Below are 19,693 nucleotides of genomic sequence, written 5' to 3' on the forward strand. Positions count from 1 at the left end.
GCTCAGGTGGCAGCGTCAGGCGGGCCGTTGCGGGGACTGGTCTGGAGTTTAGGCCTGAGATGCACATCTCACGCCTGCCTCCCCCAGCGGAGATGGTATTTTCAACCTGGGCCTGCGTGAGCTGCCCTGGGGACGAGAGAAGGCCCAAGGGCTGAGCCCTGGGGAGTCAGGCATGAAGACATCCAGCAGAGGAGGAGCTGCCAGAGAGGCAGGAGGAAACACAGCCAAGCCTCGATTTGGAAAGGAAGGAAGTGTTTCCAGAAGGGAGGGCCAACTCTTCCCGGTGCCGCTAAGAGGAGGGGTCAATGAGGACAAAGAAGTACAGTTAGAGGTAACGATTTGAGTAGAGGCCAGGCTGTCTGTGCGGCCGAGCACTCAGCACATAGTAGGTGCTTATGGAAAGGTTGGTGGCGTTGAAATTTGAAATGCTCATGTTCTGCACTGTGTCACAGACCTCCCGGAGCACAGAGGTTTGAGCTAGAAATTGGGTATCAAAGGGAAGTTGTAGAGGGGCTTGGGGCACGTGCGAACCTCAGTCAGAGGGAGACCGGGGAGCCTGGGGGAGGCTGCTGGGAAGTCTGCAAGAGCACAGGGTCCCAGGTCGCCCACTGGCACATTTAGAGAGGGCCTTCCCTCCACTTCTTTTCCCTTTTTCCTCTCAGGAGGTGATTTCATGTTTCAATGTATTACAGCTGAAAAAGGGTACGATTTTGAGCAGGTGGTAAGTCAGTACATGGAAATTTGATATATTTTGACTAATGCAGTTTGAAATTTGAAAACTGCAGACAATTTTATTCAAGATCCATTTTTATACCAACTCATTATTGGGAAAAACAGGCAAGACTTCAGGTTTCTGGGGGAGGACATGTGAACCCAGGCCTGTCACCAGCGAGCCCCACGAAGCAGCTTGACCCAGCCGCTGGCCTGTTTGCCGCCGCTGCCCACCTCCGCCACCCGCCTCAGCAGCCCAGTGATCCTGCCGGAAAAGCTTTCTTTAGCAACCTCTTTCAAGTATCCCCCTGGGGTTACCAGTCCAATTTAATCTGACCTTCAGCCCCACCTCTGTCGCACCAACTCCAGCAAATCCCTGGGGCTGGCACTTAAGACAAGTTTTGTGATACAGACGATGGTGTTACACAGAATTTCCACTTCCTTCCCCATCTGCCTTGTCCATTTCCCTGGCCTCAGGAGTGTGAAGCACAAGAGGTGGAAATAAATAATGAAGACGGGGAGGAATGGAGTTGTCGCCTGGGGAGCAAGGACACAGTCCATGGGAGGCAGGGGAGCTGCCCGCTGGGGTGCTGGAGGGAGTGTGGCAGGCTGGGAGAGGGGTTTGAGAGGCAGTGGCCTTAAAGGAGAGAGAGCTCTCTCTCTTCCCGTGGGTGCCAAATCAGTATTGGTTTGAATCCTGGCTCCACCATCTTGGGCAAATCGCCACACTTTTTTGAGCCTTGTTTTTCTCAACTCCAAGATGGGGGTTTTGGGGGACCATTCAGTGAATGATGTGGATGCCCCCAGATAGGTAGATCCGACGCCGGCCACAGGAGGGGTCCAGCACATTAGCCTCCTTTGCTTCCCCACCCCAGAGACTTCCCTTCATTTGAGGCACATAGCTCTCGTCTCTTTTGGGTACCTCACAGGCTAGTTGGGGAGCCCAACAGGAAAGACCGAGCCTCTGGAAGCCCCCACAGTTGGTGACTTTCTGGGTGTTGGACTCAAGGTTTCATGGGCTCAACTTTCTAGAAGGTGACCTGTCGTTACGCATCAAGAGGAGTTTGACTTAATGAATCTCTGGTTTAGGGAAAGAGAAGTTTGGACAAAGCTTTATGCATAAAGATGTTCATTCCAACATGATTTAGTTTTAATGTAACTGACTCTTAAAAGAATCGATAGGTACACTCACATGCTAATGAATCAAAAGTTCCCGACAGGTCTGCTGTGAAGTTCCCCTCACTCCAGTCCCTGGGCTCCCAGGAGCGCTCCCAGGAGGCAGCTATTGTTACCAGTTCTGCCATGATGATTTATAACAGTGAAACATGAGAAACAATCTGAATGTTTCACAGGATACTCTGCAGTCTGAATCATGCCTGTTACCACACCGTTCTTGGGTTACTTAATTGTGTGTTGCCTCTGGCCTCAAGCCCTTCAGCATATGCTGTTCCCTCTGCCTGGAATCCCCACCCGCCCCAGCAGAGTCCTCAGTGTTCAGCCGCCCAGCCTCCCCACACCTACTGGCCAGAGGAGCCCCACGGTTCTCACTGCTCCCTGGACCTCTGTCCCTTTACTCCTCCTTACGGGGTGCAATCAGGCTGTGGCCATTTGGTGAGTGTTTCCTCACCAGACTGCACTCTCCTGGAGGCGGGGCCGGGGTGGGGGGGTGTCAGTCTGCCTGCTGGGCTCCCCGTGGCTGCCTTAGAGCCTTCCGATGTGACGATGTGACGCATGTGACGCAGGCGCCAGGAGAGCTGCTGGATGAATGAACGGTCGAAGTGAAGCAGAAAACACACACGACAGAGCTGCATATAGAGCATAATCCCACTTTTATTGCTTCAAATAAAATTTTTATTTAAATGTTATGTATCCCTACATAAGTAAAGGAAGTATTAAAAGAAGGTACAGCAAGGCACTATCTATAGATGGCTGTCAAGAGTAATGGGATTTTGGTGATTTTTCTTCCTTTTTACATCCATACTTTTTAACTTTTTTCACAATTGGCAAGTATTATTTTTAAATTTAAATGAACATGGAGAATTTTTTTAAATCTTATGGAGGAAAATAGGGTTTGGGGCCCACAGTGGCAAGCCTGTGCTAAGGGCTGCCTGGGCCAACACCCCCTGGCCCGAGGCCAGAGGCTGGCACGTGCTGGCTGCTGGCCAGAGGTGGGCCCCGCAGGGAGCTCAGGGCTCCAGCCAGCAGGGAGGGGGAAGCGAGTCAAGGCCTGGGACCAGAGACCCTCAGCCAGACTCGGAAGGGTCGTTATTTTTTCTTTCGCGTGATTTGTTTCCTATATTAAATAGTAAACGCAGACACCAAGATGTACGTACACCGAATAGAGGGTAAGAAAGTTGACGTCCGTGAGCCCAGGGCTCAGTGTAAGGCGCAGAACCCCAGATGTACTTTCCCTGCAGGGTGTCCTAAGTGGAAAGTGACGAGAGATTCTGCAGAGGGGAAAGGGAAGAGATTCTTCCAACGAGAAAGGGAGGTTAGGCCTGAAATGCCTGGTAAATTCATTTATCCTTTTAGGCATGAGGCATCTACCCTGGGCTTCTCTGGTGGCTGAATCTTATTGCATATCTGCATTTACCCACATTAAGGCGGTCTCAGCTAATTAAAGCACTTATTTCTTTGCTTTGGGCTAGAATTACATCAGCCGAATCATTCATTCACTCACTCACTCACTCACTAGACAGGCATGGATGAGCTCTATGTCCACACGCCAACTGGACACCCCAGCAGCTCCGCACCGCAGGTGACTTGAAGAGAGTGCTGAGCCCTTTGAGAGGAGAGAGCTCCCAGGAGGGAGGAGGGACTAACATAGAAGGAGAGGGGTCTGGAGAGGCTTCCTGGAGCAGGTCCTGCCCGAGCCAAGTCCTGCGGTCGAGTTAGACTTCTTTGGTTATAAGCAAGAGAAATCTAGGCTGGCTGACTAAGCAAAGAGGATATCATTGGAAGGTTTTAGTTAGGACACTTTGAGCTGTAAGTAATTGAAAACACAACTCAAAACGGCTAAAACAAGAACAGGATTTATTATGTCATATACCAAGAAGTTTGCAGATCCCGGCATTGCTTATTGGCTCAATAATGTCATTATGGATCCAGGTTCTCTCCATCTTTTTGCTCTGTAGTCCTTGCCAAGCTGGTTTTGGCCTTTAGATTGGTCCCTTTGTGGTCAAAAGATGGTGCCTCAGCAGACTGCCTTTGCGTCTCTGGTCAGAATGGAGTCACGTGCTCCTGGCTAAACTAAGCACTGACAGTGGAGTGAAGACCCACTCCCTGGGCTGGAGAGGAGCCCAGCTCCTCCAGAGCAGCTGGCTGCCTGATAGATGAAGGAAATTTGGATCCTCATAGCCAAGGAGAGGGGTGTTGAGTGGACCTCTGCAAAAAAAAAAAAAAAAATGGGACCCAGAGAAGAAGCTGAACCTAACTCTGGAGAGGGCTGAAACCTGGCTCTGGGGGTCTTGGTGGGAACGACTGGGGCAGTGTCCTCAGCATAGCCCATGAGAATGAAACAGCTCCAGCCAAGTCACTGTGCTTCAAGTTCAAGTTCACATTCCCGGGGGGAGAGTCTCATTGGCTGAGTGCGGCCACTGATTGACAGACAACCTTGCTTCCTGTATCACTTGTCGTCTGGGGCAGGGGGGCTGGGGTGGTATGCTTCCCCTGAGAGAATTTGGGGGGCTGCTGCCTCAAGAGGGCAAGGAAAGGGGAGTGAGAAGCCTCTGAGCTGAGATGAGCTGGGGGAGAGAGAACAGAGCCAGACCAGGGGTGGGCTGGTAAGCCACACTCAGCTGGAGGGACCTCACTTCAGTGAGGATTCTTATTTGCAAACCACAGATACCAGCCTTGACTAATTTAAATAAAAAGAAGACTTATTTTGAGGACACTGGGTAATTCACAGACTCTCCAGAGGGCTGGGGGCTCTGCAGGCAGGAGCAGTGTCCCAAATGAAGGCGAAGACATGTCCAAGCTTGCACCTCCAACATGCCCTCCACAGCCACCAGCCTCCCTGGCTCTGCGCCTGCCGCCCCCCTTGCAGGCATGCATCCTGCTGGGCCCCTGCCTATCTGCATCACTGACTCCTAGTCCTGAGTCTGGGGTAGGTGTGTCAGGTGGCGGAGTCCAGGCCGGTGTCTTGCCCAAGCTGCAAGGGAGGCTTTGAAAGTGAGGGCTTGACCTTTTCAGGTTTCACAGGGAGGGAAGGGCTCACTTACATAATGAACTGGGAGTGCTCCCAAATTACAGGAAGAGGTTTTAATGGCCAGTAGCAAAAAAAAAAAAAGTGACAAATGTTCACAACATGCTATCCTGAAGGCATCTGGGGAGGACGGTCAGCTTGTGGAAGCCAGAAACTGGGTCTTTTGTCCCCAGAGCCCTCTTGGCATGGTGCTGAGCTAATGCCATATCAGCAGGGGAGTGACAGGAACAGACTTAATTGGAGGAGCCAGATAGCCCCAACCGTCCAGCCAGAGGGGTGGGGAACCCGGGCAGCGGCTGGGGCAGTGGTCATTAGGAACCTGTGTTGGCAAACACCTTTGACTTCCTTGTCCCCACACACCCCTCCTGTTTCACTCTGTTCTTTCTTCTCAAACTCCCACCCCCTTCCCTTCCTTCACTCGCAGCTGATGGGCCCCTCCTACTGCATGGAGAAAACCGGAGCTCTCGGGTGTAGCCATCTCACTACTGCGCTCCCCGTTTCAGGACAGGAGCCCTGGGTCTGTGTCTTGGCCCTCTCACTCCTACTGCACCAGTTTCCTCCCCTCCCTCTCTCCTTCTGAATCACACTCAGGAGCATGCGAAAGAGCTTCCATCTTAAAAATCCCTCCCCGGACCCTATGCCCCTCCAGGTCCTGCCCTGTTTCTCTGCCCCCTTCACAGCAAAACCTGTGCCCCCAAATGCTGTTCCCTCACTCCCCTGGGGGTATTCTTTCCTACCCCAGACAGGCTGGGCCATGAGACCGATTTCGGCCAATGAAACCTGAGCGGGAATGAGGTGTGTCACCTGAAACAAAAGCTGTAAGAGCCGGTAAGTAGTTGGCCCTGTCAGCTGTTTTCTCTGCCAGGAGACTGAGCAGAGCCGCAGCTACCCTGCCGACAAGAAACCAGCCTTTGTTGTCAGCCACTGAGATTCTGGGGTCACTTGTTACGTCAGCCTACCCTACCCTATCCTGACTAATAACAGTGCTGTCTCCCCTCATATCCCATTCACTTTATTTTACATTTTAAAAAACTTTATTTTTCAATTATAGCTTGCACACAATATGATATTAGTTTCAGGTGCACAACATAGTGATTAAACATTTATATAACTTACGAAGGGACCGCCCTGACTCGTCTAGTACCCATCTGATACCCTGCGCAGTTATTACAGCGTTATTGACTACGTTCCCTCTGCTCTACTTTATGTCCCCACGACTGTTTTTATGACTGGCAATTCCTGCTTCTTAATCCTTTTCACTTTTTTCACCCATCCCCTCAACCCCTCTCCCATTGGGCAGCCATCAGTTTGTTCTCTGTATCTATGAGTTTGTTTCTGCTTTGTTTGTTTATCTTGTTCTTTACATTCCCCATATAAGTGAAATCATATGGTATTTGTCTTTCTGTATCTGATTTATTGCTATTTCACTCAGCACAACACGCTCCCCCACTCTTTATCCCACGCTGTGTGCCTTCTGCCCCCACCTTTCTCCTGGAAGTGAACTTGCCAGCATCACTAATCACCACTGTGATCCCAGATCAACTAGGCACTCCTCCGTCCTCACACAAACCCTCAGCAGCCCTCATCACTCCCATTCCGCCCGCCTTCTTGAAGCAGTCTTGGCTGCAGTCACATCACACTTCCTGGCTTTCCTCTGACCTCACCGGCCATTCCTTCAGAACTGTTGTGTTGCCAGAAACCTCAGTCCTGGATCTTCTTTCTCGGCTGTCCCGGGTGACCTCAGCCATTCCCACGGGTTGAAATACCATCGCTGTGCCGGTGACTCCCCAGTGTGCGGCTCGCCTCTGGTTTTGCACACCCAGATGCCTCCAAGTAAACATCTCTATACTGCTTCCCAAACTTTGTTATATCCTAACCTGAGCTCTTGGGGCCCCTGCACCTGCTTTCCTACGCTCCCCCAGTCTCACTGTACCCACGTCTTGCATCCTCTATAGCCACCCCCGGGACCTCCCACCCCCTTTCTCTCGAACTGGTTTATCTGTGTGCCCTGTCAGTTCTGTATCCCACACATTTCTCGACCTGTCCACTGCTCCCCGTCTGTCTCCACCGCCCCTCCCCCTCCAGGCTGCCCACCTCTCTCACAGATAACAGCCACGGGCTTCCCTCCCTTGACTTTGCTCCAGAGCACCCCCCACCCAAATCCAATCATGTCACTCACATTTCAGGCCCTTCAGTGGCTTCTTGCCACACCCAAATTAGATCCAAGCTCTATCCTGAGGTTTTTAAGGCCCTGGAAGGGCTGCCTCCTGCATTTCTGACTGCATCTCTCTCCCACTACAAGCGCGATTCAGACCCAGGGCCTTTGCACCTGCTGTTCCCTCTTCCTAGAATGTTGTTCCTTGGCTCCTTCTTATCCTTTAGGTTTCAACGCAGGTGCCACGTGCCTCCATGAGCACACAAGCTAATGTTGGTCCCTTCATTTGTCTCAGCCTTAACCCCCACCTTGTGTCCCCAATGCCTATCACCCAGTATCACTTGGGGCCCCTCTGGTTCCCTTTGTCTCTCCCCCAGAGTACAGGCTCCGTGCAGGAAGGAGCCCTGTGTCTCCCTGTTGCAGCGCCAAGCACAGGGCTGTTTCTTGAATGAATGAAGGAGCTGAGGGACAGTTCAGAAGGTGATACCTGGATGTGGGTTCCGATTGCCTTTCACTGACGGCGAGAAAGTGTCGGCTGTCCCCGGGGACCAGGAACAAGGGCCTCCGGCAGAGTTCTGCACCGCAAAGGCTGGTTTTCACCTCCTGTTTTCGTGTTGCCCGATGCCAGGGTCTTCAGGATTCAGTAGATCCTCACCCCACTCCCTCCTTGTCCCACATCCTCAGGAGCCCCAGGCAGGCATCTCAAAGGACACTTGCCCCTGAGGACTGCCCCGCCCCCACAGAGGCTTCCTGCCCCACTAAACACCTAAGATACCATCTGGTTTCTGTGGGCCCGTCAGGTTGCAGTGGGTCCAGTCCACTATGCTTTGGGGGGAGGGAATCCCACAGGATTCGGAGGGAAGGGGGCGGGCCCAGAGCCATCTCTGCACCTCCCAAGGAGGCTCATTCACAGAGGCTCTCCAACCTCAGGCTTGAGTCGGGACTGCCACAGCCCAGGGCCGGGGGCCCCCAAACCGAGCAGCAAATTTGAGTTACTTGGGACACAGTTTATGATCCTGCTGGGGCTTCACAAAGTGAAGGTTAGAGCCCGTGTGCCCTGGGCTCCCTGCAGAGAGCTGGTGGCTCCAGACTGGGATGGATGCACTGGGAGAGGGAACAAAGCGGGGGAGATCAAAACACATCTCCACCGGCCTTGTCCCGAGGGCAGCCATGGCCTGGCAAGGAACTTGAACTTGGGGTTGAGCCCCTCCTCCATTTGTAGTTTGATCTCTCAGACTCCCTCTGCTGGGCCTCTCTCAGGTCTGGGAGCACCAGGGTGCATGGGGTAAAAGCCAGGGTTCCCTGTGGGGTGGGGAGAGCCCAAAGGGGTTGGGCGGCAGCTCCCTTTGATAATAGTAACAGAAAAACAAATCGTCACCCATGAGGAGCACCTTTCTGTAGCCCCCTGGACTAGAAGTTCAGGGGCACAGCCTCACTGCATGCTTTCAACACCCAGTAAGGCTGGTGCTCTCACCCCAGTTCCAGACTAGGACGCGGAGGCCTTGGAGCTTTAGTGACCTTCCTGAGGTGACCCGACTGAAAAGTGCTCCTTCTGAGGCCTGTCTCAAGCCCAGGCAGTAATTGGGTGCAGAGCTGCGCGCACTGGCCTGCAGACCTCCTTCCCACACAGGGACCCCTGCAGGGAGGAGGTGGTAGACGCAGATAGCCAGCGGATAGGGGAGCCCAAGGCTGCTCCCACAAGGCCCTCTGTGAGCTTGGCAGCCCAATTATCGTGGCATCCCTGGCCAGGCCTGCTCAGGGGACTGGGCGCAGCAGATGAAAGCTGAAAGGTTATTTCAATGAGGGGCTGCCCACTTGGCAGCTGAGAGTGATCCTGGTGTGCTGCAGGGACCTGCAGTGAGTACGTAATTCGGCCTGTCGGGAGGAGAGTGGGAGCTAAAGGCAGAGCCAGAGTGAACGCTGAGGTAGGACGGGGACATCACAGGCCAGGGGTGCACCTCTCTTCAGAGCCATGCTGTCCCCCTCGGGGATGGAGCTCAGGGATGTTGTGGGATGAAGGGTTGTAGCTGCCAGCGCCCTTGATGGTCTCCAGGGACAGGTGTGTGCTCACACATGCATACATGTGTACTCAGATCTGTGTGTACAGGGGCATAAATGGCATGCACACACAAACACACATGTGCACATGCACATGTGTACGCACTCACGCACACAGGCTTCGTCTGGGCCCAGGACTGCCCCCGGGGGCTGCAGGCACTGGGCCTGAAGTGCAGGTGTCTGGAGAAAACTCATGCTTCATGCCTGTCTGTCTGTCCCCTCCTTCTATGCCCAGAAATGGGTTTTTTTAGGGTTCGTTGGGTGGGGTTGTTTTTGCTGAGGTTGGGGCACAGTCCCAGTCCCCTGGTAGGGAGAATAACTTGTCCCGGTTTGTTTGGGACTTTCCAGTTTTAACACTGAAGGTTTTACATCTTGGGAATCTCCGAGTCCCAGGCAAACCTACACTGGTCTCCCTGCCCCCACCCCCAGCCTCAGGCAGCCTGGTGCACACCCTCCCTCCCAGAGCTCTCTTGTCTGTCTGCTCTCACCCTGACGCCTGAAAAAGGGTTTTCTTCTTGAGCACCTACTGTGTGCCAGGCACCGTTCTAGGCCCTGGGTATACCAGGGAATGCACCAGGCAAAATCATTGTCTTCTCTGAGTTAACACTCGGTAGGCGGAGATAGAAAATAAACAAGATACACGAATGATGTCATTTATTAGAAGAGGATGAAGAGTAGACAGAGAAAGGGCCCTTTTAAAATAGACTGCTGGGAAGGTGATGTGGGAGAGACCAGAACGGTGAGGTTAGGAGCCTTGCAGATGTCCTGGGACGTGTTCCAGGCCGCGGGAACAGTGTGTGCACAGGGCTGGACGCGTGCGGAGCCTGTGAGAGAGCAGCAAGGAGAAAAGTGAGGCTGGGGGAGGAGGGCAGGAGGAGGGGGGTGGGGCGCCCCTGGGCTTCCATAAGAACTTGGGGGCAAGGTAAGGACTGACCGAGTGTGATGGGAGCCACGGAGGGCTGAGCAGAGGGATCACATGCTCTGACTCACACTTCTGCTGCTGTGTTAGCAGAAGTGTCCAGGTACGTTTGGGAGCAGGGGGGCCCCTCAGGGGACTCTTGTGATAGTCCAGGAGAGATGTGATGGTGGCGCAGGCCAAGGTGGTGGCTGGGAGAAGTGGATGGATTCCAGATAAGTTCTGAAGTAGGGCCAACAGGATTTCTGATGGATTGGGTGAGAGGTGAGGGAGGGAGAGAGTCAATATGACTGAGCTTCTTGGCCTGAGCACTTGGAGGAAGTTTGTGGGGAGCGAGCAGTAGCTCACCTTGGACGGATTGCGTCTGACAGAGGGAGACGTGGACGAGGCAGGCGGGTACGGGCGTCTGCAGGCAGAGAGGGCCAGGCTGCAGCTTCATAGGATAATACCCATTTTACAGGTGAGGGAAGTGAGGCTCACACAAGACAGGGGACGCGCTTGTTAAGCTGGGGAACCGGGACCCGGGTCTCTCTGGCTCCAAGGCCTGCCCTCATCCCACTGCCCTGTGCCCTGAGACACCAGCCGTCCTGCCCAAACCCCCACGCCTGGTCGTGGGGGCTGAGGGGGGAAGCCCAGCTCCGCCCTGGCTGGCTTCCTTGTCTCCAGGGCTGGGCCAGGCTGAGGTGAGGTGGTGGAGGAATGCCCACCAGGAAGTGACTTGTGTTGGGGTGCAGCACAGAGGGATAGTGCCAAGCGGCCTGAGGCACCAGTAGCTCTGTGAGCGTAGCTGGCCCAACCCGAGGTCGTTATCCGACCAGCAGAGCCATTCGGTTAGCATCGACTGGCTTAGAGGAGCATCCGGCAAGGCTGGGGTTGGGGGGAGCTCTGCCCTGTTCACAGGAGGGCAGGCTGCAGAGCCAGAAGAATTGACCACATTGGTTATTGATCTCGGAGGCTCAGGGAGCCCCGTGGCCCTGCCTGGGGCCCATGGGGATTCCAGGCCAATCAGATTGTTCCTGCGCAGATGTATGAAGGGGGAGCCCCTCTGGGGCCAAGTGTCAGACTCAAGGCAGGTTGACACCTGAGATCTTCGGGCCAGAAAGGGCTGACCAGCCCTCCCATGGGGCTGGCCTGCCCCACCGCCTGGCAAACGAGCTGTGTGGCCTTGGCCAGCCCCTGCCCCGCCCCCTGTGCCACATGTCCTCCTCCATGAAAGGGCACGGCACCCATGGGCTGTTGTAAGGATTCCATTTAAAGAAACTGGCCCAGGCTGAAGGCTGGGTCTTTCTTGCTTAGCTCCCTTTGCTGCTAGGAGTGGGTCCCAGCCACACTGGCCATCTAGCCTGGGACTGAAGTAGGAGCCCTGGCAGTGTGGGTCCCAGCCCAGCTGAGCTGTTGTGACGGCCTCTTTGGGAACTCTAGCTACTTACACGCTGGCAGAGGAGCCAAGATAAGAGGGGGACTTGCCACCTGCTTCCCTACCTCAGTGCCTCTGAACATGCCCTTCCCACCTATCCTACCAGGTCCAGCCCCCATGGGACCGTTCATAAGCACATTTAGGAATGGGCTGCCGAGCCAACTGGGTGTGCTGCCTGCCCATGCTCAGGCCACTCACCTCTGCCCCAACAAGTCCCTGTCCGGCAGGTGAGGGGGGTTGGGCTTTGCAGGAATGAGGACATGAAAACAATGCCCACTTTTCATTCCTGCACAACCTCTTTGTTGTCAAGGAGCAAAGGGTTTCATGGAGGAGGTGACACAGGGGCAGCAGGAGCCTTCCCTGAACTTCCCCAACTCCTCCTGCACACCTAGGTGCCTACGTTGGGCCCCACACCTGGCCAGACTGCCTCATATTGTAAGACCCTCTGCTAGTCCCCTCCCTGCCCTGGCATACTGGATACTCCAGGTCTCTGGCAGCAAGTGTTGAATGGAGAAAGGAATGAATGAGGCTGCAGAGACACAGGTGAGCTCAGACATGTGGGAGGCCAGGAGGTGTGGGAGCAGCTGAGCCGAGCAGTCAGTCAGGGGCATGCTCTGAGAGGAAGAGGAGGAGGAGAGCCTGAGGAAGGCCACAGAGTGAGGGAGACTCAGCCTCGCTCTCTTCAGCCCCCTCAGGCACAGCATCCCTCCCTGCCTTACCAGGAGGGGGCTGAGGAGGCTGATGGGAGGGGGTGCGAGTCTTCTCCATGGAGACTGGGATCCCTGCTAATTTGCAATCTTAAAATGCACAGCAAAGGCACCGGCCTCCTTGTTAGTGCATTAATCAGCAATCAGTGGGTCGGGGCTCCCCTGGGCCACTTGGAGGGGGCACAGAGGAGTCTTGGCAATGGAGTGCCAGCCTCCCTGGGAAGGAACTCAGTAGGGTGACAGGCTAGGGCCAGGACACCCGCTAGCTCAGGCAGGGGCTGCCGGAGGCAGGTGGGGTGGGCTTCGGGGTCCAGGGCCTTTGAAATGGGATCAGCTTCCAGAGTGGAGAAGCAGACTCAGCTGAGACCCATTCCAGTACCCAGGGGGAGGGGACAGCTTCCATGGCATGGGTCCTCTGGTGTCTGGGCAGTAATGGAGAATGGAGAGCAGCTCCAAGCATTGTCTGAGCTCTCCCGAGGACAGGCATGGTGGCTCCTGCCTTGAGTCTTGCCTTTACCCTACCCACCCCGCTCTCTGACTCCCTCCCACCTGCCCTAGTGTGTTTACATGCCAACTGCTAAGCTCACACCTAGATTTTTGGACAGTTGGCTTTGTTACCCAAACTGGGGTCTTCACCTGGTTTCCCCTGTGCCCCAATATCCCCTGGAAGCACCTGTCTGAGAAAGTGGTATTGCTCTCTGGGGTCCCCCCAGCTTCTCTGGGGATCATTTCAGACATCCCCATCCCAGAACCTTAAAAAGACAGATCTACAGCAGCAGGCAGAAGGGTGTCTGCCACCCTGCCCTTGCCAGGTTGTGGGGCAGGAAAACCCTTCACCCCCATTCACAGGGTAATTCTGAGGATCAGAGGAGCTTGAACAGAAGTGCTTTGTCAACTCCATAAGCTGCACAAATGTCAAGTGGCATTAGCACTGAGCCTGCCCCAGCTCACCCCGTGCCCATGGTGAGGAGCTTAAGGAAAGGAAATGCCTTTGTCTTTGCAGGACCCTGGTGGTGGAGTGGTTGGTATGGCCTGGTGTGTCCCACAAGCACAGGTTCACGGCCATGGCCCTGCCCCTTCAGCACAGCTGCACCACAAATGCCCTTGAGCTAGGAGGGGACCCTCACAGTGGCAGGGTGGGGGCTGACTCCCTGAGGCAGGGCTCCTGGAAGACAGCAGCCTGGGCAGGGGTGAGGAGTAGAGCCGAGCAAAGGAAAAGGGAGTGGGGCCATTGTGAGTTGGGCCCTCCTCCCAGCCCGGGGTGTTGGAGGTTCAAGGTCGAGGGCAGGCTCTGCAAGAGTCAGCTGGGGTTTGAGGCCCAGGTTCCTATCCCCTCACACTCCTGCCTCTGCCTGTGGGGCTGGGATCCCCTGGCCAGACTGAGGTGGGCAGTGGGAGACTGGAGGTCAGACCCAGGCTTCCACATGGGTGGCATGTTACAGAAGGGACTCGGGCTGAGGAGGCTCGCCAGCCTTGGGCCTGGCCTGAGCGCGGCAGGCTGTCTGGTGGTCACGATGACTGTGGGCACCACAGGGGCTGCACAGAGCACAGCCTGGCCCGGAGAGACCCCCACAGCTGCAGTGGCACCACCACTGCTGCCAAGGTCATAATTGCTCAGAAATTGTAACTGAACCCAATTATGCAAAAACCAAATTATGTGGGATGATTTTTATATGTTGGAAACGTCAGGTCGAAGCCGGGTGATTACAAGGGGACAGGAAACAGCTGCCACTCTCTGGGAGCCCATCACTCCCAACAGCTGGGAGCTGTCACTTATTTACAACACCGCTTCTGCAGGAAATGAGGGGTGGCAGCGGCAGAGTGGCCTGCCTGAGCCTGGGCAGGCAGCTGGGGCAGAGGCAGGCCTGGGAGCCTGGTTGGGTGGCCAGCATAAGGATGCGAGCAGTACCCACTGGCTGGCAGGGTCGGCTCTCGTGCTGCACAGTCTGGGGACAGCTGGCAGCAGGAAGAGTTGGTAGAGTTGCCCCAGGCCCCCAGCTCTCCTGAGAGGCTGGGCTGGCCAGGCTAGAAGGGACGGGCAGGAGGCCAACTCGAGCAGGGATGAGCCTGGAGCCTGTCCCCCCAACACTGGCGCGCCTGCCGGGCTGCCAGAGGCAGCTGCGACCCTGGAAAAAGGCAGGTAATGACTGTCGTCCATAATGAGGCTGCTCCGATAATGAGCACGGGGCTATTATCTGACCACAGGCTGGACACATCCGAAAATAAATTATTTTAAGGATCCATTAACGAATGCCTAATTAATGCCCAATTAGAGGGAAGCTACAGAGGAAACGCTCTGGACAGTCTCGAGGCAAGGCCTGGTTTGCAACCACAGCCTGGGAGCGAGTGAGATGGGAAGAGGGAAGGGGCCAGAGGTGGACTCGAATGGGGTGGGGGGGGCCTCTGTCTGGCAGCTTCATGGGCCCCAGAGCCCTGTCAGCCCCAGTCCTTTGTACACCTGTGTCCTCTCAGTACCTCTTCACAGCTGAGCCAGGGACAATTATTACTATTCAGAAATGAGACATCTTTTGAGATGAACTTTGGTGTCATACATGCATGCTTTGCTTATTTGGGGAAATGATTTAAATAATGAGACTCCTCAGACTTCCATATGAGATATTTACTTGGTTAGAACAGGAGTTGGACCAAGTATGTGTTCACACAGGTAACGTTGAGAAAGTGGCAGAGCCTGCACGGAACTGGAGGCTGGCTGCTGTGTGATCCCCACCCCAGCAGGGGTGACAGAGCCTGAGGAGGTGGGGCTAGGGTTTGGGGGCGGGGCTAGGGAGTACGTGTGGGAATCAGAGCCTTACCTCACAATCCAGGCTGGGGATAGAAGATAGAACCCCCAGGAGAGGTGGGGTGCCAGGATGTGGGAAGCAGTATCTACCCCAGATGGGGGGCCTGGTCTGGGCCTGACCCCTGCCTGCATTCCATCAGGAGCCAGGCCCTCAAGGGGGCCGCCATCCCAGACGACTGAGAGCAACGGGAAGCAGACAGAACAGAGCCCCTGCACACCGAGGAGGAGGGCCGGGTGCCATGCTGTCCTCCCCTCCCCCACCCAGTCCGTGCCCACCTCGGGGGCAGCCCCTGACCTGGCTGTGCTCTCTCCCCACCAGGGTGCTGTGTGGAGCTGCTGCTGCTGCTGCTGGCTGGAGAGCTGCCCCTGGGTGGCGGCTGTCCACGGGACTGCGTGTGCTACCCGGCCCCCATGACAGTCAGCTGCCAGGCGCACAACTTTGCCGCCATCCCCGAGGGCATTCCGGAGGACAGCGAGCGCATCTTCCTGCAGAACAACCGCATCACCCTCCTCCAGCAGGGCCACTTCAGCCCCGCTATGGTCACCCTGTGGATCTACTCCAACAACATCACCTTCATCGACCCCAATACCTTCGAGGGCTTCGTGCACTTGGAGGAGCTGGACCTCGGCGACAACCGGCAGCTGCGGACGCTGGCACCCGAGACCTTCCAGGGCCTGGTGAAGCTCCACGCCCTCTACCTCTATAAGTGTGGGCTCAGCGCCCTGCCCGCGGGCATCTTCGCCGGCCTGCACAGTCTGCAGTACCTCTACTTGCAGGACAACCACATTGAGTACCTGCAGGACGACATCTTTGTGGACCTGGTCAACCTCAGCCACCTGTTCCTCCACGGCAACAAGCTGTGGAGTCTGGGCCAGGGCACCTTCCGGGGGCTGGTGAATCTGGACCGGCTGCTGCTACACGAGAACCAGCTGCAGTGGGTCCACCACAAGGCTTTCCACGACCTCCGCCGGCTCACCACCCTCTTCCTCTTCAACAACAGTCTCTCTGAGCTGCAGGGCGACTGCCTGGCACCCCTGGGGGCCCTGGAGTTCCTCCGCCTCAACGGGAACGCCTGGGACTGTGGCTGCCGGGCTCGCTCCCTGTGGGAATGGCTTCGGAGGTTCCGCGGCTCCAGCTCCGCTGTCCCTTGCGTGTCCCCGGAGCAGCGGCAGGGCCAGGACCTGAAGCTGCTGAGTGCCGAGGACTTCCGGAACTGCACGGGGCCAGCGTCCCCGCACCAGATCAAGTCACACACGCTCACCACCACCGACAGGGCTGCCCGGAAGGAGCATCACCCAGCCCGCGGCCCGGCCAGGGACAAGAGCCACCCACACGGCCATCTGCCCGGCTCCCGGACGGGCTATAGGAAGCCAGGCAAGAACTGCACCAGCCACAGGAATCGCAACCAAGTCTCCAAGGCGGGCAGCGGGAAGCAGGCCCAGGAGCTGCAGGACTATGCCCCTGACTACCAGCACAAGTTCAGCTTTGACATCATGCCCACGGTGAGGCCCAAGAGGAAGGGCAAGTGTGCCCGCAGGACCCCCATCCGTGCCCCCAGCGGGGTGCAGCAGGCCTCCTCCAGCAGTTCTCTGGGGGCCTCCATCCTGGCCTGGATCCTGGGGCTGGCAGTCACTCTGGGCTGAGGATCCAGGGCACCAGCACCCAGCACTGCCCCAAGTCCACCAAGGAACAGAATTTCTTTTCTTTTTATACAAGTGGAGGATCTGCTGGGTTTCAGACAGAGGCTGGTAGAGGCTTCGGCTGCAGTTTGGGCCCTGCCCGATGGATTATAAACCCAAAGTGTACAGCCCCGTCGAGGGGGGATTAGCACACCTCACCGGCTGTCCCAGCCAGCCCCCGCCAAGCAGCCACGGACAGCACCCGTCCAGCAAGGGGTTCAAGTGCTCAAAGGGAATCCTTCATTAGCAACAACAACACAGCGCCCCACGGGAGCCGGGCTCTGCCGAGTCCCGGTTATTTGGAGAGGTCGGAAGGGCCCTCCTTGTTCTTGGAGGAAGCAGGGCTGAGGAACAGGTGACGCTCAACCTTGACCGTCCATCTGGAAGCACATGAGCAGGTGGCCTTTTGGCTTCTACCTGAAGCCATGTAGTCAACGTGCCCTGGATCCAACAGTGTGCCACCTTTAGTCCTTCCCCTGGGGTCACGCCTCTCACTCCTGCTGTCTCAGGCAACCCTGGCACACCCAGCCCAGACCCTGGGCTCCGAGAACCCATTACCAAAGGAAAGATCGTCAGAGGCTGAAATTCAGAACTTCATCGTGTGCAATGAGGTTCTCACCGGAGGTGCAGTTTTATAACTATGTCCACTTATATATAGACACACACTCTACATATATATATACACAAAGGCACAGGTCTCTTGCTCCACTCCCCTACCAAACTGTATGTCTTATCTTGTTTATAAACTATATGGAAAACTATGTCTGCTGAACTAACGATGGATTGGTGATTTCTAGCAAGAAAAGAGTGATAGGAGTTTTGTCTAGAAGCCCAACCTGCAGCAGCCATCCCCATGTAACCTGGGTTTGCCAGGGGCGTGGGCAGATGGTCAGTGGGGAGGTAACAAAGGGCCAGAGAGAAGGGGAGGCAGCAGAAATCACTTCAGGGGACCAATATTCCTAGCTATTTAGAGCATCACCTTGTTTTTATATGAGCATCTGCCACCCAGAACGCAGTCACCCCACTATAGTAACTGTTGGCATCAGGGTGAGAAGCGCGAAGCAGCTTGTTGGACATCAGGGAGCCAGGTCTGCAGACGGGCTGGACGGAGGGGGGGAAGGAAGGAGCTGTGGATTTCTCAGGCCTTTGGGTGGATCAGCCTTCACAGTGTTAGTTCGAGCAGCGGGGCAGTGTCGTCAGCCTAGCGTTTTGCAGCGATGGGCTAGACAGGCCGGGAAGACTCTGGACAGGAGCCCAGGTCTCCGGCACAGCTCTGCTGCTGGGTTTTTCCTTGGGGCTCTCTGATGAGCATCCCAGCTAGGGCCCCCTGTAGGGTGGCAGGAAGGAGAGCATCAGGGGGCCCTTAGCAGAGGGGAACAGTGAGGGCATTTCAAGAACCATCTCAGGCACTTCTGCATTTTGGAGGCCCTGTCCCTACTGGCCCCTCTGAAGATGCCCAGGGATGGGCAGAAGTCCAGGGGCCAGACTCAGGGGTCAGGAGCGGGGATGTGCAGTCAATAAAGCAGGCCAGACAGGACGCAGAGGCTCCAGTCCAGGTCAGCCATGCTGCTGGCCAGGGCTCGGGTGGGCACAATCTCCTTTGCACTTTGCACAAACCTGAATTCCCCCACAGAGAGGACATATATGAGGAGCAAGAAACACTGAATCCAATTAAGAGAGAAAAATAATAATTAAAAACAATTTCTCTTGGACAAGAATCCTGTTTCTCATTTCATAACCCCGCATTCCCAAGCTTTTGTGGGGTGGGCGAGCCTGCCTGGGCACAGCTCTGAGAACACAGCATGTTTGTTGGCGGGAGGAGCTGTGTGGGGCAGGGGCACGCTGACTCACTGGGACACGTGTGCACACGCGCATACACACACACACTTGTTCTTCGGTCCACAGTTCTTTTCTCGCCTGCACAGAACATGACTCACTTCCCACACTGCTGTGCTGGGTCAGCACCGCCTCTGTCGCTCCCCCTGGAGCAGGCTAGCTGGGTCCTTCCTGGCCTATTCCCAAGGGCCTTGCCAACAGCCGCTGAGTTAGTGATTCTTAGGGGGCTCAGAGGTGACTGGGAGGCAACTGCTTGTTCCTGGGGGCCACAGGGGTTTCCAGGAGCCCAGGGACCTACCCAGATAGCACGGGACTGGGTCTGGAGGTTGCATCTGCCTCTGGCCTCGGAGAAAGGAGAGAGTTCCCAGATGGAGGAGGGCTGTGTTTTTAGGTCTGGACAAATCCCCCTCTATACAAGGCTTCAAATGGGCACTAAAGGGAGCCCAGGGAGGGCAGAACAAATTGTTTTTGGCCCGAGGTTGCTCCCCAATGGCCCTCCTGCTCTCGCCCAGGCCAGTGCCAAGTCCTGGCTGTCCCTTAGAACCCGAGGATGTTGCTGATTTCATTTCCAACTTTAGATAGCAAAGCCCTCAGTGGGAAAATCAAGAGTCCAAGCACTTTATTAAATTTTTTTTATAAAACTTAGTAAGTCCCTGTAATATGGAAGTAAAATGTCAGGACGAGAAATGCTAATGTTCTATAAATGATCCGCTTCTGTCAAGTGCAGCACAGTCTCTGGTTGCCGACGATTATTAGAGGCAAGGCAGAGGGGCCCAGGACGGCGGGTGTATTTTTAGCAGCTTCTCTAACAGGTAAAGGAAATAAAAGCCGCTCTATTGTGGATGACATCAGTTGCCACTCAGCAGGTCACATGCTACCCAGTTATGACACCACTGCCCATAATATCAGAGCAAGTTGACAAGTCAGGGGCTAAGGGGAGGCCCCTGTATTCACCGGACCCAGCATCCCTCCTGGGTGGTTCAGGGCAGGGAGGTGTGGGCTCCTGCTCCGGAATCCTATCCTCCTAGGAGCTGAGGCCATTCCTTTGTTCCCAGTGGGGCCAGCCCTTCTGTCGTCTTCACTCGGCACTCGCCCTGGGCCCCAGGAGGAAGCCATCTTCTCCCTCTCTCCCCTCCAGCCGCACAGCCCTCTGCTTTGAGGGGTGACCTGCAGGAGGGGCTGGGTGGCCACTGGTGGTCTAGCCTTTTC

The 19,693-nt window shown here is 55.7% G+C and overlaps 1 protein-coding gene across 2 annotated transcripts in view; it reads left to right on the top strand.

Annotated features, from left to right (window-relative positions):
• RTN4RL1 (reticulon 4 receptor like 1) overlaps window positions 1–19,104 on the top strand; it is a 67,925-nt gene extending 48,821 nt beyond the window's left edge. The window contains exon 2 of one of the 2 annotated variants that reach the window (XM_053910786.1): window positions 15,288–19,103. In XM_053910786.1, coding sequence (XP_053766761.1) covers window positions 15,288–16,612 — 1,325 coding nt within the window. In that variant the 3' untranslated portion in view covers window positions 16,613–19,103. Of the gene's footprint in view, window positions 1–15,287 lie in introns of both variants that reach the window. The other variant, XM_045199227.3, reaches the window with a different exon arrangement.
• The last annotated feature ends 589 nt before the right edge of the window (window positions 19,105–19,693 follow it).

This window comes from Desmodus rotundus, chromosome 9, assembly GCF_022682495.2.
Source record: "Desmodus rotundus isolate HL8 chromosome 9, HLdesRot8A.1, whole genome shotgun sequence".
Taxonomy (NCBI): Eukaryota; Metazoa; Chordata; class Mammalia; order Chiroptera; family Phyllostomidae; genus Desmodus; species Desmodus rotundus.